At 40.5% G+C, this 21,958-nt stretch overlaps 1 protein-coding gene across 1 annotated transcript; it reads left to right on the top strand.

Annotated features, from left to right (window-relative positions):
* Window positions 1-1,195: 1,195 nt before the first annotated feature.
* LOC134752008 (zinc finger protein 675-like) lies at window positions 1,196-20,175 on the top strand. Its single transcript, XM_063687562.1, has 6 exons — window positions 1,196-1,459; window positions 10,248-10,772; window positions 12,520-12,645; window positions 13,492-13,614; window positions 16,421-16,542; window positions 18,965-20,175. Exons 1-6 carry the CDS (start codon window positions 1,340-1,342, stop codon window positions 19,041-19,043), a joined length of 1,095 nt encoding a protein of 364 aa, XP_063543632.1. The 5' UTR covers window positions 1,196-1,339; the 3' UTR covers window positions 19,044-20,175.
* Window positions 20,176-21,958: the final 1,783 nt, after the last annotated feature.

Raw genomic sequence — 21,958 nt, forward strand, 5'->3', positions numbered from 1 at the left:
GTGTCGATGGTTTCAGACTGTGCGGGACCAGAAGGTAGCGACATTTATCGCCCTGTCTGTCGCATCACGGAGATCCCGCTCAGAGCAGGCCTGCGGGCATGCTGGACAGGATATCTTTTTTTTTATATACTACGTCGGTGGCAAACAAGCATACGGCCCGCCTGATGTTAAGCAGTCTCCATAGCCTATGTACGCCTGCAACTCCAGAGGAGTTACATGCGCGTTGCCGACCCTAACACTCCTCTCCCTCGAGCTCTGGCAACCTTACTCACCGGCAGGAACACAACACTATTAGCAGGGGCTAGTGTTATTTGGCTGCGGTTTTCTGTAAGGTGGAGGTACCTCCCCAGTTGGGCTCTGCTCTAGATCTGGAATGACATCCGCTGTCCTGTGCCCTACCACACAAAGCGAGATGTCATTCACAGTGCCCATACCTCTCTTTTGGACGTAGTTATATATCATGTGCTCTATCGTTTGTGGAGCCGTCCCACATTGGCATTGGGTGTCTGAGCCGCTTAGGGCGCCCCACTTCAGCATGTTCTCCTTGCTACGACCGACCCGGGAGCGCAATCGGTTCAAGGCTTTCCAGATCGGCCACGGCTGTTTATGCCCAGCGGGAAGCGTTTCAGCGGGGCGGACGTAGTCGTCAGGAGGGGCGCGGGTATTTACCCAGTGGGCTAGTCGATTCTGGGACGGCGGAATCCGGATGGCTGCAGTGCACCGCATAAAGCCCCTACGGCTCTTCAGACGAGACGGTGGTAGCATGTGGCCGTGGAGAGGATGCCTTGGGTCTTGTTCCTGCTTCAATTTTTCGACGCTACACGCCACTTCTCTGCGGGTTTCCGGCCCGCCTACCTATGATACCACCCGGTCGGTGATAAGGACAAAGCATGGCACTATTTTCTCTTTCCTCTTATAGGAATCGCAATAAGACTATCTTTCTCTATCAAAGAGTCTTAGGTCCTTGCAAACTATAATATTTTAGTTATGCTACCCGACACAAGATGGCGGTGTAGGGCTTTTAAGTCAGCTTGACACTTTCCATCAATACGATCCAACATTGATAAGTTTAAGGTTTTTAAAAACGCCTCAAGAATTTCGACCAATAGGAGTTCCAGAAATTTGCTAGCTGACTTCTCATTGGTGAATTATTTGAGCTGTCAATGCTTTTTTATCATATATATACAATGGAATGAAAACAAAAAATCTAGCTTCGCTACTTTCACATGGATGTTATTTTGCCTTTATTTTGCTTATACAAGCAAGGTAGAACTTTGTGATAACTTAAAACGCTCTCCTTTTCAGTTTTTGGGAAAAATTTTAGTGATTAAAGCTCAATATGAGTTCCTGGAACTGCTGTAGAACTTGCCTCAGCACCGCATCTTTAAACCCAATATTTTTACAAACAGAACACAGTGATCATTATACAAATGTTATATTGATTGCTACAGGAGTCAAGGTAAGTTAAATACACTCAAAAATGATCATTTATAATTACATATTAGGTATTTTTTGACATCATAAAGTATCAGAAAACATTTCAAGTTGAACATAGAAAAATGTTATAATTTCTAACTTTTTAACATATTTTGCAGTCTTACAGTCATATATTATATACTAGCGACGCGCCCCGGTTTCGCACGGGTGCAATGCTGATTTATACCCCTTCACCTTCCTCTTGAATCACTCTTTTTTTTTTAAAACCGCATCAAAATCCGTTGCGTAGTTTTAAAGATCTAATCATACATAGGGACAGACATCCATCCAGACAGCAGGAAGCGACTTTGTTTTATACTATGTAGTGATACGGTTGTTTTGATGTAGTATGTATTACTGATCTATTAACATATTCGTAATCAGAATCTGATCATGTAAGGGTCTTCGGCAAGCTCGGTTATCCATACAAACGAAGCTCCGCTCCGCTCTCATTTTAAAACGACTAGCTAGATTGCTCTGAAACTTTGTACTTTATTCTTTATTCTTTATTCAAACAAACACAAGTATAAGTTTACAGCGACCTACGCCAAGACACTTATACTGTTAATACATAGTCAGTATCATAAACATGTATACATTTTTCGAACTACGAGTATCTCTAGGAACTTAAATTAAACATACATACTACAAAGTTACATAGGTAGAGTTTAAAAAAATCCTGACACTACTTTGTAAGGACGGCCACTTGTCTGCGAATATGTCTGCGTTTTGGATTGAAGCTAAGAAGTTATTTAGTAATTCTATTGCTCGGTACGTGGGTGCGTTTGAACCGTGATAGGTGCGGACATTTGGATATGCGAAAAGGTTTCTGGCTCTACGTGCGCTACGCCCTACTGCAGCTATGTAGTTGTCTGGGGTAAAAATACGCATACGCTCCAGAACAGATGGGTTGTCAATTTGATTTCTTAGAAGTAGACAGTAGTGTAAGGCAAGCGTTTGCTTACGCCTTAGCTCGAGAGACTCCAACCCTACCATTCCCAGTACAAAGGATGACGGAAATAAGTACGGGTAGTATCCATAATACCTTTTGTAAAGATGTCTAGTAAATTTACGTTGGACGCGCTCGACCATGATGTTATACTTTGCTTCCCGAGGGTCCCATGCGATGGAACTGTACTCAAGCTTGCTACGGACATAGGCATTATATAGAATTATTGCAATTTTTGGGTCACGAAACTCTGAAGTCGTTCTTATAATGAACCCTAAAATTTTGTAGGCACTTTTGCAGATATTTATAATGTGAGAGTGCATGTTTAGCTTAGTGTCGAGTGTTAACCCTAGATCTTTTATTTCTGTTACTGGGTCAAGGGGAATGTTTGTAAGAGTATATGTCTGGAGGATAGGATCTAGAGACCGGCTAAAACTTATTACTTTGCACTTAGATTCATTTAGGTACAAGCGGTTTGTTTTACTCCAGCTGTCGACCTCGTTGATTGTTTGCTGTAGTACCGTACAGTCGGATGCATTTACGACCGGTTGAATTATTTTAAGATCATCCGCATAGAATAGTGATTCCACACCTGATATATTACTTGGTAGATCATTAACCATTATTAAGAAAAGAGTAGGCCCCAGAGTGCTACCTTGACTAACCCCGGAACGTGTGTAATACCTTTCAGATTGGTAACAGTTTAATTGGACATATTGTTTGCGGTTCCTGAGGTAGTCAGAGAAGAAAATAAGAAGTTGAGGGGTGAAACCTAAAGCTGATAGTTTGCATAGGAGAGTATCATTGTCAACTAAGTCGAAGGCTTTCTTAAAGTCAAAATAAACAACATCAACTTGTCGTGCAGTATCCATTTCGCGTAAAACGCTATCGAAGAAGCAGATGTGGTTGGTGGTAGTTGATCGGGAAGCGCGAAATCCATGTTGACAATCTACTAATTTACGATTTATCTGATTGAGTAAACAGTGGTTTAGAATGGTCTCAAACACTTTACCAAACACGGACAATACAGCAATGGGCCTGAAGTTTGTGATATCAGAAGACTTGCTTATCTTAGGAATTGGGGTCACTCTTGAGACCTTCCATTGGGATGGGTATACGCCCAGCTTAAGCGATAGGTTGTATATGTGAAGTAGCGAGTGTTCTAACACATATACACAGTCCTTGACTAAAAACGGGGGTATACCATCAGGCCCAGCTGACGACTTAGGTTTGAGTTTCCGAATAGCGGCTCTAATTTCTGAAATACTGATCGTTGGGATAGCAATTATAGATTCATTGTTATTACCAGCCTCCCGTTCCGCCTTTTTGGGATCTAGTTGTGGAGCTTCAGGTTGGAATACTGAGCTGAAGAAGGACGCAAAAGCATCGACTGCTTCTTGATCAACGACTGTTTTACCTTTATATATGTATTCAGATATTTGATTTCTATTCTGTTGTTTACTTTTGACGTATTTCCAAAATTCTTGAGGGTTTTTACTTATATTACATTCAATATCGTGAAGATATTTTTTATAATATTTGTTAATTAGCTCCTTTACTTGAGACCTGTAATATTTAAACATTTCGAGGTTAAATTGTAGGCCTAATGATTTAAATTTCTTTAAGTGATAGTATTTTAGTTCGATATATTTTTTCATTTCCGGAGTGTACCACGATGGATATGTATATACTTTAGTTTTGGGTAGACGTTTGGGCACAGTAACATTGAAAACGCCGTAGAGTTTTTTGTAAAAAACGTCCACTGCAGAATCAATGTTGTCTGTATTAAGAACATCAGACCAGTCAATAGACTCTAGCTCTGTATACAAGACAGGGAAATCAGCTTTAAAAAAATTCCATCCGGTCGGAGCATCACTATGTTCAACACTACGCGGTAAAGGTAGGGCCCGCCTTGCCTGTCCTCTTGGCAGGGTGACAGTCACTCCTAAAGGTGGATGATATGGATCTATAGGTATCAACGGCTCTACATCACTACCCACGCACACATCACTGAGACTAGTTAAAACTAAATCCAAAATGCCACCATATTCGTTACAAATTTTGTTTAATTGCCTAAGTTTGCAAAATTCAGTGAAACAATTAAATTGGTCAACTACAGTTTTTGTGCAGGAGGAGAGGTTGAAGTCACCAATAATTATGGATTTTATAGCAGAAAAAGTGCAAATTGCATTTTCGATACAAGTCAGTACTGCAAGAAATTGATTACCATTATAATTTGGCGGTATGTATGCCACACATATAAGTATTTTATTATTTTTAATATGAAGTGTAACAAATAATAGTTCCATGTCTGATGACCAGCCATCAATTTGCGTTACTAACTGAGGTTTGTATTTATCTTTCGCTGCTAGAAGTACTCCTCCCCACCCCGCGTCACCTTTTTTTTTTTTTTTTTTTTTTTTTTTTTTTTTTTTTTTTTTTTTTTTTTTTTTTTTAACCCAGGGGAAATCCGTTAGGGATCCCACCCGGCCCGGGAGAGGCCGAGTGGGTATGTCCGACTCGCACGGACTAAAACCCCTGGGGTGTTCCGACGCTCGCTTTTGGGCGGGGTTACGGGAACAACTTTGCAGACCTCCGAGACCCCGCCGGCGTTGCCCTTGCGGGCCCATCAATTTGGGGCTGCTTCAGCAGCCTACTCCGCTGAAGGCACCTCGGAACACTTGAGGGCCTTCCAGCTCGGAAACCTCTTCAGGCGAGTGATGGGGCTCCCGACCCATCACTCGCAGGTTCTGTCACTCGCAGATTCTGTCACGCAGTTTCTGTTAGGGTGGCAGCATTCGGGCTGCGAAGGCTCTTCGCCGCCTGCCTGGCCTCCTTCGGCGCTGAGGGAGCGAGTTGGCGTCGTCCTCGCGCATTCGTTCAGCGGCCTCCTTTTGCGTCAGGACGGTGACGCTAAAGGTGGCCACTGCCGCCCATGCCTCTTCACTGCCGATCATATGGCGTATCAGCGCCGGCAGTGAGAGGTCTCTTCCTACAGCCATGGACAGGACAGCGCGAGGCTCCGCCCACGCAGGGCACTCCTCGCGCGTGTGTTGGGCCGTGTCCACGGCTCCTCCGTCACAATGGTGGCACGCTGTCGTCGGCTCTCTTCCAACCCTCTCACACAGGTACCAGCCGAAGCAGCCGTGCCCCGTCAGGAGCTGTGTGAGATGGAAGGAGGGTGTGCCGTGCTTTCGTTCCACCCATTCTTTTAGAACGGGCCGAACAGCGGCCACCAGGTCCCGGCTAGCTCCCGGGATCTCCAGACGTTCCGACCATTTTTCGAAGAGCACATCTCGTGCTTCTTCCCGCCAGTGTTGAACTTCTTGGGGGGCGGGCCAGTTTTCATTCCTCCTAGCTGCCAGCACCCGCCAATAGACCGTGGCCTGAACGCCGGCTTCAAGGTCCCAGGGCGGGCTCCCAGCCAGCAGGCAGGCTGCTACATGCGAGTTATCGCGGTATGCTCTAGCCACCCTGAGAGCTATGGCCCGCTGCGGCCGGCGCAATAGGGCCGCACTTCGAGTTCTCAGGGTGTCCGCCCATATTGGCGCCCCGTATAGCGCCATTGAGCGCACCACGCTCATATAAAGCCGCCTGCAGGCTCCTCCTGGACCGCCCAGATTTGGCAGAATCCGCCCAAGCGCTCCGGCTGCAGCTAGCAGTTTTGGAGAAAGGCTCTTGAAGTGCTCCTCGAACTTCCATCTGCCGTCGAGAACGAGTCCCAGGTACTTCATCGTTGACCCGACGGCGATGGAAGTTCCTGCCACAGTGATATGTGCCCCTTCTGGTGGTTTATTTCGAGGCCCATGGAACACGATGACCTCGGATTTGTGTAGAGCCACTTCTAGGCCCAGCGCACGGATCCTATGTACCACATATGCCACTCCTGCTGTGGCTATGTAGGCGGCCTCTCTGTGGGTCCTGCCACGGGCCGACACGAGGGTGTCGTCAGCATAGCACGTAACGCTGATTCCCCGCAATGTGGGCCCGCGTAGTACCCAGTCATAACCGATGTTCCACAGGAGCGGCCCTAGCACCGAGCCCTGTGGAACACCGCATGTCATTTCCCGCCTCCCCCAGCCGTCTTTTGTTGGAAATACCACAACGCGTCCGGCAAAGTAGTCCGCTACAATTCTTTGTAAATATTCGGGCACGTTGTGGTATTTGAGTGCCGCCTTTATTGTCTCCCAGGGCAGAGTGTTAAATGCGTTGGAGATGTCCAGTGATACGGACATCACAACCCCACCCTGAGAGACTTCCTCCTCTGCTAATTCCCTTACGCGGGCAATCGCGTCCAGTGTCGAGCGCTGCGGGCGAAAGCCATATTGGCATTCGCTCAAGCCCGGCTGCATGCTTCTGACTAGACGAGACGCGATTATCCGCTCAAAGAGCTTGCTCGTCTCGTCGAGCAGCACTATGGGGCGGTAGGCCGAAGGCTGATCAGGTGGGCGTCCCTCCTTCCGGAGGAGCACCAGCTTGCCTGTTTTCCACCTATCAGGGAACCGCCCCTGAGTCAAGCACGAGGTGAATAACTCTCGGACGCTTTCCTCCAGCTCACTGAGTGCGACTGCCAAGGCACGCCCAGGTATGCCGTCGGGCCCGGGGGCTGTCTTTTTAGAGCGGAGCTTGACGACTGCCACACTCATTTCGACCTCTGTCACCGGCGGTACTTCCGTCACCATTTGGCGTGGTCTCATGGTCGGCGCCATAACTGGTGGCACGAATTCACCTCTTTCAGGGAAGAGAGCGCCCACGACTCGGTTTAAGAGCTCTGGTTGGAGGCTGCTTGTTAATGGGGGTGCCCAAGATCGGAGCTTTTGCCTTACAGCTCGATACGGCCTGCCCCACGGATCCCTATTGAGCATATCTAGCCACTCCTGCCAAGCTGCCTCCTTGGCCTGTGCGATTGCCGTCTTTAGGTTTGTACGAGTGGCCCTGTAGGTGTCGTACAGAGCATCTTCCTCGGCTGGGTTTCGGATCCGCCTTCTTCTGTACCTGGTGTACTGGCGACGCGCGGCCACGCAAGTGTTCCGCAGTTGGCGGAGTTCTGGTCGCCACCAGTACACACGACGCTTTGGACTGAAGGGTTTGGCCCTGGGCATTGCTGCGTCACATACGCGAGTCAATGCGGCGCTAAGATGTTCGGCCTCTCGTTCTACCTGCGCTGCCTCCGCCAGGCCAGTGCTGGCATTCCAGGACTCGACAATGGATATGTATATACTTTAGTTTTGGGTAGACGTTTGGGCACAGTAACATTGAAAACGCCGTAGAGTTTTTTGTAAAAAACGTCCACTGCAGAATCAATGTTGTCTGTATTAAGAACATCAGACCAGTCAATAGACTCTAGCTCTGTATACAAGACAGGGAAATCAGCTTTAAAAAAATTCCATCCGGTCGGAGCATCACTATGTTCAACACTACGCGGTAAAGGTAGGGCCCGCCTTGCCTGTCCTCTTGGCAGGGTGACAGTCACTCCTAAAGGTGGATGATATGGATCTATAGGTATCAACGGCTCTACATCACTACCCACGCACACATCACTGAGACTAGTTAAAACTAAATCCAAAATGCCACCATATTCGTTACAAATTTTGTTTAATTGCCTAAGTTTGCAAAATTCAGTGAAACAATTAAATTGGTCAACTACAGTTTTTGTGCAGGAGGAGAGGTTGAAGTCACCAATAATTATGGATTTTATAGCAGAAAAAGTGCAAATTGCATTTTCGATACAAGTCAGTACTGCAAGAAATTGATTACCATTATAATTTGGCGGTATGTATGCCACACATATAAGTATTTTATTATTTTTAATATGAAGTGTAACAAATAATAGTTCCATGTCTGATGACCAGCCATCAATTTGCGTTACTAACTGAGGTTTGTATTTATCTTTCGCTGCTAGAAGTACTCCTCCCCACCCCGCGTCACCTGCCCTATCCTTACGGAACACGGTGTAGCCTGGTGGGAAGAGCTCAGCATCTTGTATCGAGCTCGTTAGAAATGTTTCCGTGAGCGCAAAAATGTCACAGGCACTTGCGAGGGCATTTCTATAAAAGAGCGAGGTTCGGCTACGTAGTCCCCTAACATTTTGGTATATTAATTGTATTCTTGTAAAGCGGTTATTGCTATGTATTGTTTTGGTCTGCGTAATTTTGTCGAAAGGGCTGATTCCAAGGTTTTACACATACGTCTTTTGGCCAGTTATCAGGGATCATAATTCTATCAACCATACTCGATGGCACAGTGAGCTTAAATGAAGCATATTGACCGCGGGATTTAAGACACTCAACTTTGAATGTGTCACAATCATAACCTGTGATAACTTTTAAGTGATCTTTAACTACATCTTCAGGGGTTCCCAACTTTACATAATATAGGTGAATTTGTCTCATCCATTTAGACGCTTGGAGTTGAGAAATGCAAGTGGTAGCACAGCCCCGTGTGATTCCCTTTAGTGACTTTCTATGGTCGTTAATTTCTGACAGGCCATTTTGGGTTGGATTTGTTTTGCTAGATGTTGATGGCGGTACCTGAAGCGGTGCGGCAGGAGTGGTAGACACTTGTTTGTCTTTATTTTTGTTAGGTTTGGAATTGTTGGTTGTTCTTGCCTTAGGACTGGAGCAAATAATAATGGGCTGGACTGGTAGTAGGACAGGAGAAGCTGGCGTGGTGGTGGTGGTCATAGCGGCGGCAGCAGCGGCGTACGATGGATAAGTATTGGTAGTGGCGGTGGTGGTAGCAGAAGCTGCTACGGGAGCAGCGGGGGTGAAGGTGAAGGCAGGGACAGGTTTAGCGACGGGACCGGTAGCTGCAATGGGACCATTGTGCTCACTTATTCCTGTAAAATTATTATGCAGTAAGGCAGTAATCTTATTAATAAGTGTCGGGATTAATTCTTCTGACACCCTCTTGCAAATTTTATCGACTAGGCGTTCACTGAATGATTCTTCAATCTCCTGGCGTACAATTGATCGAATACTTTCAAAGTAGAGAATATCGTCGCGGAAAGTCTCATTGCAATACTGCACACTAGTATTTAGTACATTTGGGGACCGCTCTCGTCGTGTTGTTATGTTTCCAGAACTATCTGCTACGTCGATAGGAACAGAAGGAGCGTTGGAAGTACTGGGTTTGGGTAAAGGAGTAATCGACTTCTTTGTTTTATTTACGATATTCGTCTTTACAGAAGTTTGGTTACATTGACGGCATTTCCAGTTACTTTTATTTTGTATGGTCATAAGAGTAAACCGTTTAAAACTTACGCCCATTTCTTCAAAACAATTTAGGCAGTACCTGGAGTGGCAGGAACAACAATCCAAAAATTTTTTGTGGGTCACTGTGCTACATTTACTACACGATTTAGGCATTGTCAAATGGTATTTCTGTAAATTTAAAAATATTTATCAAAAAATACGTATATAATCAATTAAAATAATGAAAATTATTTTATTGACGTTGACGTTTATGATATGATAAGGTATATCTATGTCTGTAATTAGTTTATGTAGCTTCAGATACCATAGTTAAAAAATACAGCAAATTTAAGTTTTGCATACAAAACTTGTTTTTGCTCTATTTCGTTTGTTTTATAAACTGGAGCTATATAAACTAATTTCAGACCTAGATATACCTCATGTCATTGTATGTGCAAAGTTTCATTACAATTCAACAGATAGTTTTAAAATGAGAGCAAAACTATGTTTGTATGGGAAGGTGCATTTCGCCTGAGCTTGCCGGGTACTCTTAAGCATTTCCTTTATATTAGAAACTGTTGAACTGATTTTTTTATTCATTTGTAAAATTAATTCTGAAACTGTTTTAGGTTGAGCTTAATGACTGTTTACCACAAGAAGTTTGCCACGCCTGCATTTCATTCATAAACGAAACAATGAAATTCCGTAAAAAATGTGAACTCACCCAAATGACACTCAGAAATAGACTTAACGATAACACTTATGATATAAAACAAGAATTTGACAAACCAGATACAATATCTATAGACATTTCAGAATATGTAGATGATGATTTTAAAGACTATGACGACAATATTACCTTAAATACACTACAATATACAGAAGAAAAAACTTTAGATAATAAGTGTACAGAAAATATGGATGATATAAAAAATATAGAAACTGAAAACAAAGTACAAGAGACCACAGATAATAAAGTTATTTTAGAAAAAGTTAAAAAAGAAGTAAAAAAGAGGAGGGTTAAAAAGAAAGAGATGAACGGACAGAAGGTGAAAGAAGAAATAGAATGTGAATATTGCCATAAGATCTTGACGTCAAAACTGTCGATTAGGAATCATTATAAAATACATACTGGTTTTGATGTCGTTTGTGAGGTATGTAATATTATATTTTCTACTCCCGCACTCTTCTTTGTCGATTAAATGACTGCCAGTGAGATCAAAATCAACTTAATAAGAAGCATGGATCCTAACAGCAGTGTTCTTTGGGATATTACATAACTGCTTTTTTTTTTATTCTGACTTCTGGTCTAGGCAAAGATCTACAAACAATTATTTAGTTAAATGTTATTTATAATTTTAGATGTTTGCTTCTGTGTAAGAAAAACTATTGTGTTTAACGGTACATAATTAGGTCTTAAAATTCTCGGGACTGCAAAACTCAACTTTGTTTCATTTTGTGACTTTGGCACTTGAATTTTTGAGAACTAGTTGCACAAAATACTTTTTTTTTTTTATTAACTATTATTAACTTCTAGATGCAACCTTTGTTAAATAACAAAAATCCAGAATAACTATAGATTTCCCTATATTAATCTAATTTAGTGTCCCACTGCTGGGCAAAGGCCTACCCTCGTTTCCTCCACTCGACCCTGTCGCTTGTAGTTTCCCGCCAATCCGGATAAAATGCATCCAAGTCGTCCCGCCATCATCCCGGCCAGCTTAAACTTACATGGTTTAATTTTAAAATTTTAATGTATAGTTTGTCAAAGGACTGTCTCATTTCAAACATACACAGAGAGACTTATACTATCCTTGTCTTACACTAGTACTAGCACTCAAAAGAAAAGGACGAGTATAGTTTTTTTTGTTCTTATTAACTGCTAATTTGGTTTGACCAACTATTAGATATAATAAGTATTAGCAGAAATTACTAGATTGAAAAGTCCCAGTGGAAAAAGGCGACAAGCACGACCTACTAAGCGCTGGAGCGATGACATCATAGCTACAGCTGGAAAAGAGTGGATAAACCAAGCTAAAGACAGAGAAAACTGTTTTTTTTTTATACTACGTCGGTGGCATACAAGCATACGGCCCGCCTGATGTTAAGCAGTCTCCATAGCCTATGTACGCCTGCAACTCCAGAGGAGTTACATGCGCGTTGCCGACCCTAACACTCCTCTCCCTCGAGCTCTGGCAACCTTAAAAAAAAATTAAAACTGGAGGAGGCCTATACCCGGACAGGGGTTCCTATCCAAGAAAATGATGATGAAACAATTAAATAGTATAGCAAATAACCTGTGATGGAAAAAAAAACGGCTTTAATAATAAAATAAAATAATAATAAAATAAAAGTATTAGCAGGGAAGCAAATAGCCTCTCTAATGTTGGAATTACGTAAACGTAATTAAAGTGACTAAAGTGAGCCACTGTACCCGGCTATTTTTTACCGAGTCACTGGTCCCTATTTGACCCTACAGCTCCGTAGTTCAACAAAAGTTAACTGCGGTGTGGATGTACCTTGACTTACACATGTTTTGTCTCGTTTCTTTCGTTTCTGTGACGATACAATTTTTATTATTGAAAAATCTATTTTCACCTCAGCAGCTCGAACAAGCCTACTTTCGTCACTCCCTGGAGTGAGGAAAGTGCGACTTTCCTCACTCCAGGGAGTGAAACAAAGTAGCTTTTTAATTAAGTGAAGGCCATGAACTTCGTACAAATTACAAATTCGTTTTTTTTTGTTTCTGTATTATTCTGTGTAATTCGAAATACGTTTTAACCTTTAATATGTTCTCACCACTGAGGTGAAAAATTATATGTGCAACACGAGAGCAAAGTTATTTTAAACTCGCAAGAAAAGCCAACTTTCCTCTCTTGTTGCACAAATAACTATTTCCAGCATTGCGGCAAGAAGTTCATAACCCGTCGGCTGCTACTGATGCACTGCCGAGCGAAGCATGGGTACGAGAAGACAGATAAGTGCTCGTATTGCGACTACCGAGCGTCCAACGCGGAGCAAGTCAAGGTATGACCCTCAATTATAGCAAATGATTGGCGCGTATCTCGCCGCGACATAGACTACCCGTCCCCCTTTAATTCATACAGTACCGAGACGTACCGTGGCGCCTGAACCACAGGGCGGACACGCTATACATCAAAAAACCGGCCAAGTGCGAGTCGGACTCGCCCACCGAGGGTTACGTACTTTTTAGTATCTGTTGTTATAGCGGCAACAGAAATACATCATCTGTGAAAATTTCAACTGTCTAGCTATCACGATTGATGAGATACAGCCTGATGACAGACAGACGGACAGAGGAGTCTTAGTAATAGGGTCCCGTTTTTACGCTTTGGGTACGGAACCCTAAAAAACACCTACATAATATGAACACGTGACAGGCGCCCGCGACCTAGTTTAGATTGGCGATGCGGCCGACTGTGGGATGTGAAAAGCAGTATGTGTCACTTGGTAGCAAAATTATTTACACCTTTGGCGTTACAATTGAATCCCTCACTACGCTCAAGATTCTGTTATAGAATCCTTCTCTTTTCCTCTATTTCTAAGCATGTAACGTTTGCAGACGTTTAACACAATGTTTAAAAACTGTAATAGATGTCATATATTAAAGAAAAAGTGACGAAGCCCTCCAGTGGCTAAAGACGCCGGTTCGAATCCGGCCTTCACCACTGGAGGGCTTCGTCACTTTTTCTTTAATATATGACATCTATTACAGTTTTTAATTTATATATAGTAGTGTGACTACTTAAAAAAAAAAACACAAATCAAAATATTTAATAAAATAATTTGATTTGTTCTCAAACTTGTACAACAATGTTTATTTAACTTCCAAGTTCATCGTTATTGTTCCAGATTCATGAGAGGCTACACACTGGCGAGAAACCATACGTGTGCGAGCAGTGCGGCGCGGGCTTCCACAGAAAAAGTTCCTATCTACAACACGTCGCCATTCATTTGCCTGAGAAAACTGTTCAGGTAACATTTCACGAAGGTGAGAAAACCATACGCATGCGAGCAGTGCAGCTTCCATTGCAGCAAAAAGAATTAAGTACACAGAGCTCACTCCATACATCAGTTTTGTTACCAAGACGAAGATTTTTGTATAATTAATCTCATTACCGGGTCTAACGCGATTAAATTTCATTATTTTACCTTTTTTCCGACGTTTCAATTAGGTTGCACTAGCTGTGTGTGTGTTAATTATGTGTACAAAACGCGAGAGTTTAGCGTTATATTATTCTCGTAGTCGACATCTAGCGTCAAGTAGCGGAATTATCAGTACTGCTACTCGACACTAGATGTCACTTGTGTCGCGACTGACGTAAAGTGTATTGCTCAATTTACAACTAATATTATTATCAGAAGGAGTTGAAAATTGATTTCCGGTTAATCCGGTTATAATATTAGCTGAAAATCGTTCGTATTTACTTTTTTGGTAATAGGGGATATTACTGCAATGTTCTGCCACCAGAGTGCAGCACTAGCCTTTTTAGTAAACCATAGAGTAACTTATACATACTGTACCTTTAACAGGTTTTTGAGTTTTCAGAGATAATAAAATATGACAATTGATGCATCAAGGCGGTTTCTATCGGATCTACCGGGAAACGCGAATCTTTATCTGCCTCATTATCGCTCGTATATGCAAGTGACAGAGATGTTAGATAACGAAATTTCGATTTTCCTGTTTCGCGATAGTAAGTAAGTAAGTAAGTAAGTAATCATTTATTGTCAGATTGTGCATGTCAGTATACAGATGTTACAATAGTATCTTATAATAGTAAGTGTCACAATCAACCGGTTTAGGGTATACAATAGACTTATTCCTAAAATACAATAGTAATATATATATATAATAGCTAGATAAATTACATTCCAAAGACAGAGTCAATTCAATATTAGTATAGTTTACATTACAATTCAAGTCAATATACATTATAATTTACATGTCAAGCGATCGATTTTGTTCTGTTCTGAGAAAAAAATCATCGAGATTGTAAAAACATTCAGTTAATAGAAAGGTTTTTAACTTAGAGAAAAATGTGTTGCTTGGTAACTCTGTCCATGACATAGGAAGTGCATTGTAAATGCGGACAGCCATGTGGTAGCAATTTTTCTTATACACTTCTAATCTACTTTTTGGGACAATCAAAGCTTTATGTGTGACTGTGCGCTTTCCAATGTTACATTTCTGATCAAATAATTCCAAATTGCATTTAACGAATTTACACATTTCTAAGATGTATAAGCTCGGAACTGTCAAGATTCCATACTTTTTAAACAACGGCCTGCATGACTCTGACCACCTGACTCCCGCTATAGCCCTCACGCATTTTTTTTGTGCTATGAAAGCTTGTTTTACATTTGTGCCATTTCCCCATAATACTATTCCATAGCGCAGTGCAGAAGCAACATAGCTATGATAAACAAGTAGCGCGGTTTTGTCAGAAGTGATACGCTTCAGTTTTTTTATGGCATAAATAAATTTATTGATTTTAGTGGAAACTACGTCTATTTGTTGTTTCCAATTTAAATATTCGTCTATATCAATGCCTAGGAACTTTGTATGTGATACTTCTTCAATTTGCTCATTATCAATTTTTATAGTTAATGGTATTATTTTACTATTCCTTGTAGCAAATCGAACTAATTTAGTTTTTGAAGCATTCATGCAGAGACCATTCCGATGCAGCCAATGCCCTACATCAGTCAAAGTAGCATTTATGTTCTCTTTTAGCTCTTTGTCGTTTTTACCTCTAATAATTATCGTTGTATCATCTGCAAACAAAAGGCAGTGATGTTTAATACAAGTAGGAAGATCATTTATATAGAGCAAGAATAGGAGTGGCCCTAATATGCTGCCCTGCGGTACTCCACTGTGATTTATACGTGAAACAGAGTCGACATTTAGCTTAGAATTATCGGTCAAAGATGTATATTGAATCCTAGTTATTTGGTGACGATCTGATAAATAGCTATGCAGCCATTTGAATGCGGGCCCCCTTATGCCATATTTTTCAATTTTTTTAAGTAGAATTGAATGATCTACGAAATCGAAAGCTTTACTTAAATCTAGGAATAAGCCTATAACTATGTCGTTTGCATCTAGTGCATCCAGTACAGTGCAAACTAAATTAAATGAAGCATGTATAGTTGATTTCCCTTTACGGAATCCACTTTGTTCTGAGCAGAGGATGCGATTTTTATTTAAGAATTTAAAAATCCTCGCGTACATGACCAAAGACTTTCGATATAACTGGCAAAAGCGCCACAGGCCTATAGTTGCTTTTATCTGTCATGATCCCTTTCTTGAATAAAGGCTTTATAATTGCAAACTTGAGCTTGTTGGGAAAATGCCCTTAGACCCTCAGATTGTGGTAGTGTCGCCCCCTACGCGGAGTTTCGCGTAATATAATGAATTTATATGTATAATACGTGTACCTTTGCTGTAATATACAAGTATTTATATTTCATATTTACTATTGACAAATGTTTATTTATCTATTATTACCTGACACACAAGTCGCGCAGTATGCCGTTCCGCACACCTCCTCTCCTCCTGGCTCCACAGAAAACCAGCGCCGTTGACAACGCTTAGTCGTGCCAACTGCATTGCTGAGTGGAGACCATTTCAGTCTCACATCCTTATCTGTTAGTTTTGTATTTTTCACCTTTGTTTTTTTCTTTCTTGTTGTTGTTAATGTATCTTTGTAATGTAATAATGATGTGTTGCCTGAATAAATATTATTCTATTCTATAATATTCCCTATTATTATTTCAGTGTACGGTATGCCCGGCGCGCTTCAAGTCCGTTACTCTGATGAGGATTCACGCGGCGCGCCATCGAGCGCCGCGATACACCTTCCAGTGCACACTCTGCGAGAACAGCTTCGCCAGACGGAGGTAACGTGTGCAATTACATCTATACAATATGTTTACAGCAAAGATAGATATAACTCCGTAATAGATGGATACAGTCTAAGAAAAAAACGTGCCTCGAAAATCAAGAAAATTTGATTCTCGTTAAGAGGGCGCTAGTAGCTTTGGCCTACTGTCGTATAGATGGCGTTGACGGTATCGTTTATTATTTAACAATTTTAACGCATATCAGTGAAAGAACATGGGTCAAAATCATAAAAATAATTAATGCAAATAAAAAAAATCATTTATCCATATTTAAATACATTTTATCATATTTTTATAAATCTTCATTTTTAGTTTTAAAGTGTGTCGATAGATGGCAGTGAATTTTCTGTGGTTACAAAATTTACTATGACAGTACCGCTCTAGCATAAGTTACTCTATGGTTTACAGCAATGGCGGGGTGCCCAAAAATGAACTATAACCAGGGGTGCGAATCTCCTCGCTTCGGGCCAAGACGGCTCCGTTCGGCTCAGCATTGCCACAGGGCGGACACGCTATACATAAAAAAACCGGCCAAGTGCGAGTCGGACTCGCGCAAGAAGGGTTCCGTACCATTACGAAAAAAAAACAGCAAAAAAATCACGTTTGTTGTATGGGAGCCCCATTTAAATATGTATATTATTCTGTTTTTAGTATTTGTTGTTATAGCGGCAACAGAAATACATCATCTGTGAAAATTTCAACTGTCTAGCTATCACGGTTCGTGAGATACAGCCTGGTGACAGACAGACGGAAAGACGGACAGCGGAGTCTTAGTAATAGGGTCCCGTTTTTACCTGTGGCATTGCTCCGAGCAATTATTAGGGTTGGCACAACTTGACGTCCCTTTGCGTTCACGACCACAGATAAGATAATGACTTGAATTTTGACAACCCTTAATAGCCGAAAGGGATAGTGCCATATATTAGAAAGGGACAGCATGATTCGACCCTGAGCCGCTGTCTAACTTCGGTTTTGTAGGAAGTTTCCTTTCTGTACGGTAGTACTATTATTAATTATGTGCCAAAACTATGTATAAATGAACGCCCCCCCCCCCCCCCCCCCTCCAGTAAGTAATCAACAAAGAAAATACCCATATTTTATAATAATTCAAAAACAAACGCAACTATAAGACGCAAAAATTAACTCCCTTCTAATAATTCACGTTAAAATCAGGGATGTAACGGATGTGGTTTTATCGGAACCAGTTTTTAAGAATAATAATAACTGCATCAATAAATTGCTCTGATATTTAGATTAAGGTAATATTTAAAACTTGACAATTTAAAAGTGCTTGTTGCTAGGCCTATTTGAATAAAGATTATATTGACTTTGACTTTTAGGCGAATGAACCTGTATCAGGATGCCCCGCTCCTCTATGTATAACTAACAGTCTTTACGACTTAAAATGCGTGAGTAGGGATGAAAATTCCGGAAAAAATCAAATCAAACGTACTAAAAAAAAAAAAAGTTTTTTTTTCAGGAATTGTACAAAATTTCGTTTTTTTTTTCGGTTTTTTTCCTGTTCTATTTAGAAAAATTAAAAACGTCACACACAATGCCACTGATGAGTGATGACAGTGTCAATGCCATAAACAAACACATTACACATGCAACCTTAACCTACCTGTTTAAATTCCTAATTAAGTATATTGAAAGATACATTGTTTTTTTTCGAAAGAAACTTGAAAAAACTGGCCAAGTGCGAGTCGGACTCGGGTTCCAAGGGTTCCGTATATAACACAATCTAAACAATGTATTTTTTATGTGAAACGTGAGTGTGAGTTGTCTTTTTTAAAAAAACAATAGGGGTCGGATCAAAAACTAAGACTGCAATTTCTACTAGGTTTTCCTGTAATCTATAGGTAAAGATCTATTTTGTTTATTTTTTTCAAAATTTTATACCCAGTAGTTTCGGAGATAAAGGGGGGGAATGGTTATTTTTTGCCTATTTTCTTGAATAACTTCTAAATTGTTTATCCTAAAATTGTAAAAAAAAATTATTTGAGATTCTCACAATGAGCTCTTTCATTTGATATATAACAAGATATAGTTTGAAAAACTTTATTTTTTAATTTTCTCATTTGCCCCCCAAAAGTGGCCCCCATGTTTAAAATTCATTTGTTTGCGTTACATGTCCGTCTTTGGGTCACAAACTTACATATGTATACCAAATTTCAACTAAATTGGTCCAGTAGTTTCGGAGAAAATAGGCTGTGACAGACGGACAGACAGACAGACGGACAGACAGACAGACGCACGAGTGATCCTATAAGGGTTCCGTTTTTTCCTTGTGAGGTACGGAACCCTAAAAACGAGTCGTTTTTAAATTTTCCCGGTTTTTTCAACGCTATGCGTGAGTGACCCGTTATTAATATATTTAATTAGTAAGTAATGTATATTTATTTATATTTCATTTCAGGAACGTAGCTCGACACGTGCAGCGAATCCACGGGCTCCCACCGGAGCCCGACACGATTAGCCGGCGTAAGATAGCGTGACAGTCTTCAGAGCAAGAATATATGGATATGAAGGGTACACGGTAAGAACATGTTTAATCACTTTTTTCGAAAAATGAGATTTTCATTTCAAAATGTAGACCTCTAAATGAACTATTAGTTATATCTTTTGCTACCACTGTATAATATATGTAACACAACTTTTTTTTAAGTTAAAAATGACCTGATCACGGAATTACCATACATTTTGACATGGTTCCAAATTTTAAAACCGCGATTACTCAAAATGTTACTAAAGTGACTAGACATGTTCTTTCCGTGTACCCTTCATATATAGTTGGTCAAGCAAATCTTGTCAGTAAATAGGAACAAAAAAAAACTATACTCATCCTTTTCTTTTGGATGCTAGTACTAGTGTAAGACAAAGATAGTATGATTCTCTCTGTCTATGTTTGAAATGAGACAGTCCTTTGACAAACTATACATACAGGGTGGTTAAAAAATTTGTGCATTCTCGTTGCCAGGGAGGTTTTGGGATTATACTGAGCAACTTTTACTATGGGACCAACCACGAAATCGCGAAAAAAAATATATTTCCCCTCCTATGGAAAATGGACCAGCCGAAATGTCAAAGTCAAATTATTCTTTATTCAAATAGGCCTAGCAACAAGCACTTTTAAATTATCAAGTTTTAAATATCACCTTAATCTAAATATCAGAGCAATTTATTGATGCAGTTATTATTATTCCTAAAAACATTGAATTATTATAGATATGTCAAACTTAATAATGTATGAAACAGCCAATTTGTTTTCGCAATTTCTGGGTAGGTCCCATAGTATAAGTTGTTCAGTATAGGTTATAGGTTATAGGTGTTCGCGGGCTAGGTTTCCGCAACTCGACGTCTTACGATGCGCCTATTTTGTGTGATGGGTTGCCGGCACTACTCCTGCCAACCCAACTCCTCCAAGAAGCCTAGCAGACCCTTGATGTTGCCGACGACTTCTGGGAGAGACCCCGGCGAACCGAGGTATTGTGCCCGGTATTCTGCCACCCATTGTTCAGTATAATTCCAAAACCTCCCTGGCAACGGGAATGCACTTATTATTTAGCCACCCTGTATATGAAACTCATCTTGTAATACGGTCTAACAGTAAATAATGTTATAAGGTAACATTTATATTATTTAACGTGATATTAAATATAAGGATATTTTTTATGAGAAATAATGTAACTTATTTCCATTTTAAAAATACATATTTATTTTAGAATGATGTTATTAAAATTTTGATAGTCTTATGTCTTATGAAATACATTTGACGATTTATTATCGAAATAAATTTGATTTGATTTAATTTGTTAATGTAAATAAAAAATATCTCATCATATTTTGTTTCAATATTTTATTTTATTTTATTTTATTTTATTGATAAGAATGTTTACATGACGTTACAGTTGAACCAATGCGTCACGAAACTTAAAACTAACAGCAATAATAATACATAAAACAGCAACAATTATAACAACAATAATATCACATAACATTAGAATAGACAGACAGACAAATTATGTTGGAACAGTTGAGCACCTAGCATCCATCGCCTCACAGAATCTCAGGCATTCATTAATATACATATGTATATTATTTAGCACGTTACACTATCACTACATAGTATAAAAGAAAGTAGTTTTCCGCTGTCTGTATGTCTGTCCCTATGTATCCTTAGATGTTTAAAACTACGCAACGGATTTTGATGCGGTTTTTTTTAATAGATAGAGTGATTCAAGAGGAAGGTTTATATGTATAATTTCATAGAGTAACTTATACTAGAGCGGTACTGTCATAGTAAATTTTGTAACCCCAGTAAATTCACTGCCATCTGTCGACACACTTTAAAACTAAAAATGAAGATTTATAAAAATACGATAGAATGTATTTAAATATAGATAAATGATTTTTTTTATTTGCATTAATTATTTTTATGATTTTGACCCATGTTCTTTCACTGATATGCGTTAAAATTGTTAAATAACAAACGAAACCGTCAACGCCATCTATACGACTGTAGGCCAAAACTAGTAGCGCCCTCTGAACGAGAATCAAATTTTCTTGATTTTCGAGGCACGTTTTTTCCTTAGACTGTATCCATCTATTACGGAGTTATGTCTATCTTTGATAATTTGTAAAGGTTTTGTGTAATTTAGTTGAACTATACCCGTGCGAAGCCGGGGCAGCTCGCTAGTAAAACATCCTCTTTTGTACGATTCCTACCGTGCCGAGTTTCTACGTTACACACGGGGTGATCAGCTTTTCAGCCGCGCACTAAGAAAGCCGATGTGTGTAATGACCAATGCACACGCGTTTCATACGACGTTTTTACCTGCGAGGGAAAAAAACTTTCATATTAATCAAATTTTTATTGTTCCTCTTCACGCTTAAACCGCTAAACCAATTTAATTTTGGAAAAGGGCGAAAAAAACTAGATTTTGGAGTGTAGTTTTATTTAGCGGTACCTAATTGTAAAATATTATATCTCGACTACAGTCCTCTAGCGTATCCATCTGTCAACTTTACTTCAAGTTCCGCCTCCAGGGGAGAGGGAGAGAAATTAGGGGTGAATTAGCCGCTTACTGACACAGACCGAATTCCACGCGGGCAGAGCCGCGGGCACAGCTAGTAAGTAATATTAGTAAAGCCTGACGGAATATATGATCACGCGCCATGTTGCGGAATTTCACTGGAACTATTTTTTTCATATTATACTGAACCCTATACATGAGAATAACAGCGCCCTCTTGACAATGATCATATATTTCTGGTCAGGCTTTACTTCCTACAAAACCGAACTTTGACGGCGGTTCAGGGTCGAATCATGCTATCCCTTTCTAATAATTCTAATATATTGCACTATCCCTTTCGGCTATTTAGGGTTGTCAAAAGGTACAGTATGTATAAG

The sequence above is a fragment of the Cydia strobilella genome, chromosome 24 (genome assembly GCF_947568885.1).
Source record: "Cydia strobilella chromosome 24, ilCydStro3.1, whole genome shotgun sequence".
Lineage (NCBI taxonomy): Eukaryota > Metazoa > Arthropoda > Insecta > Lepidoptera > Tortricidae > Cydia > Cydia strobilella.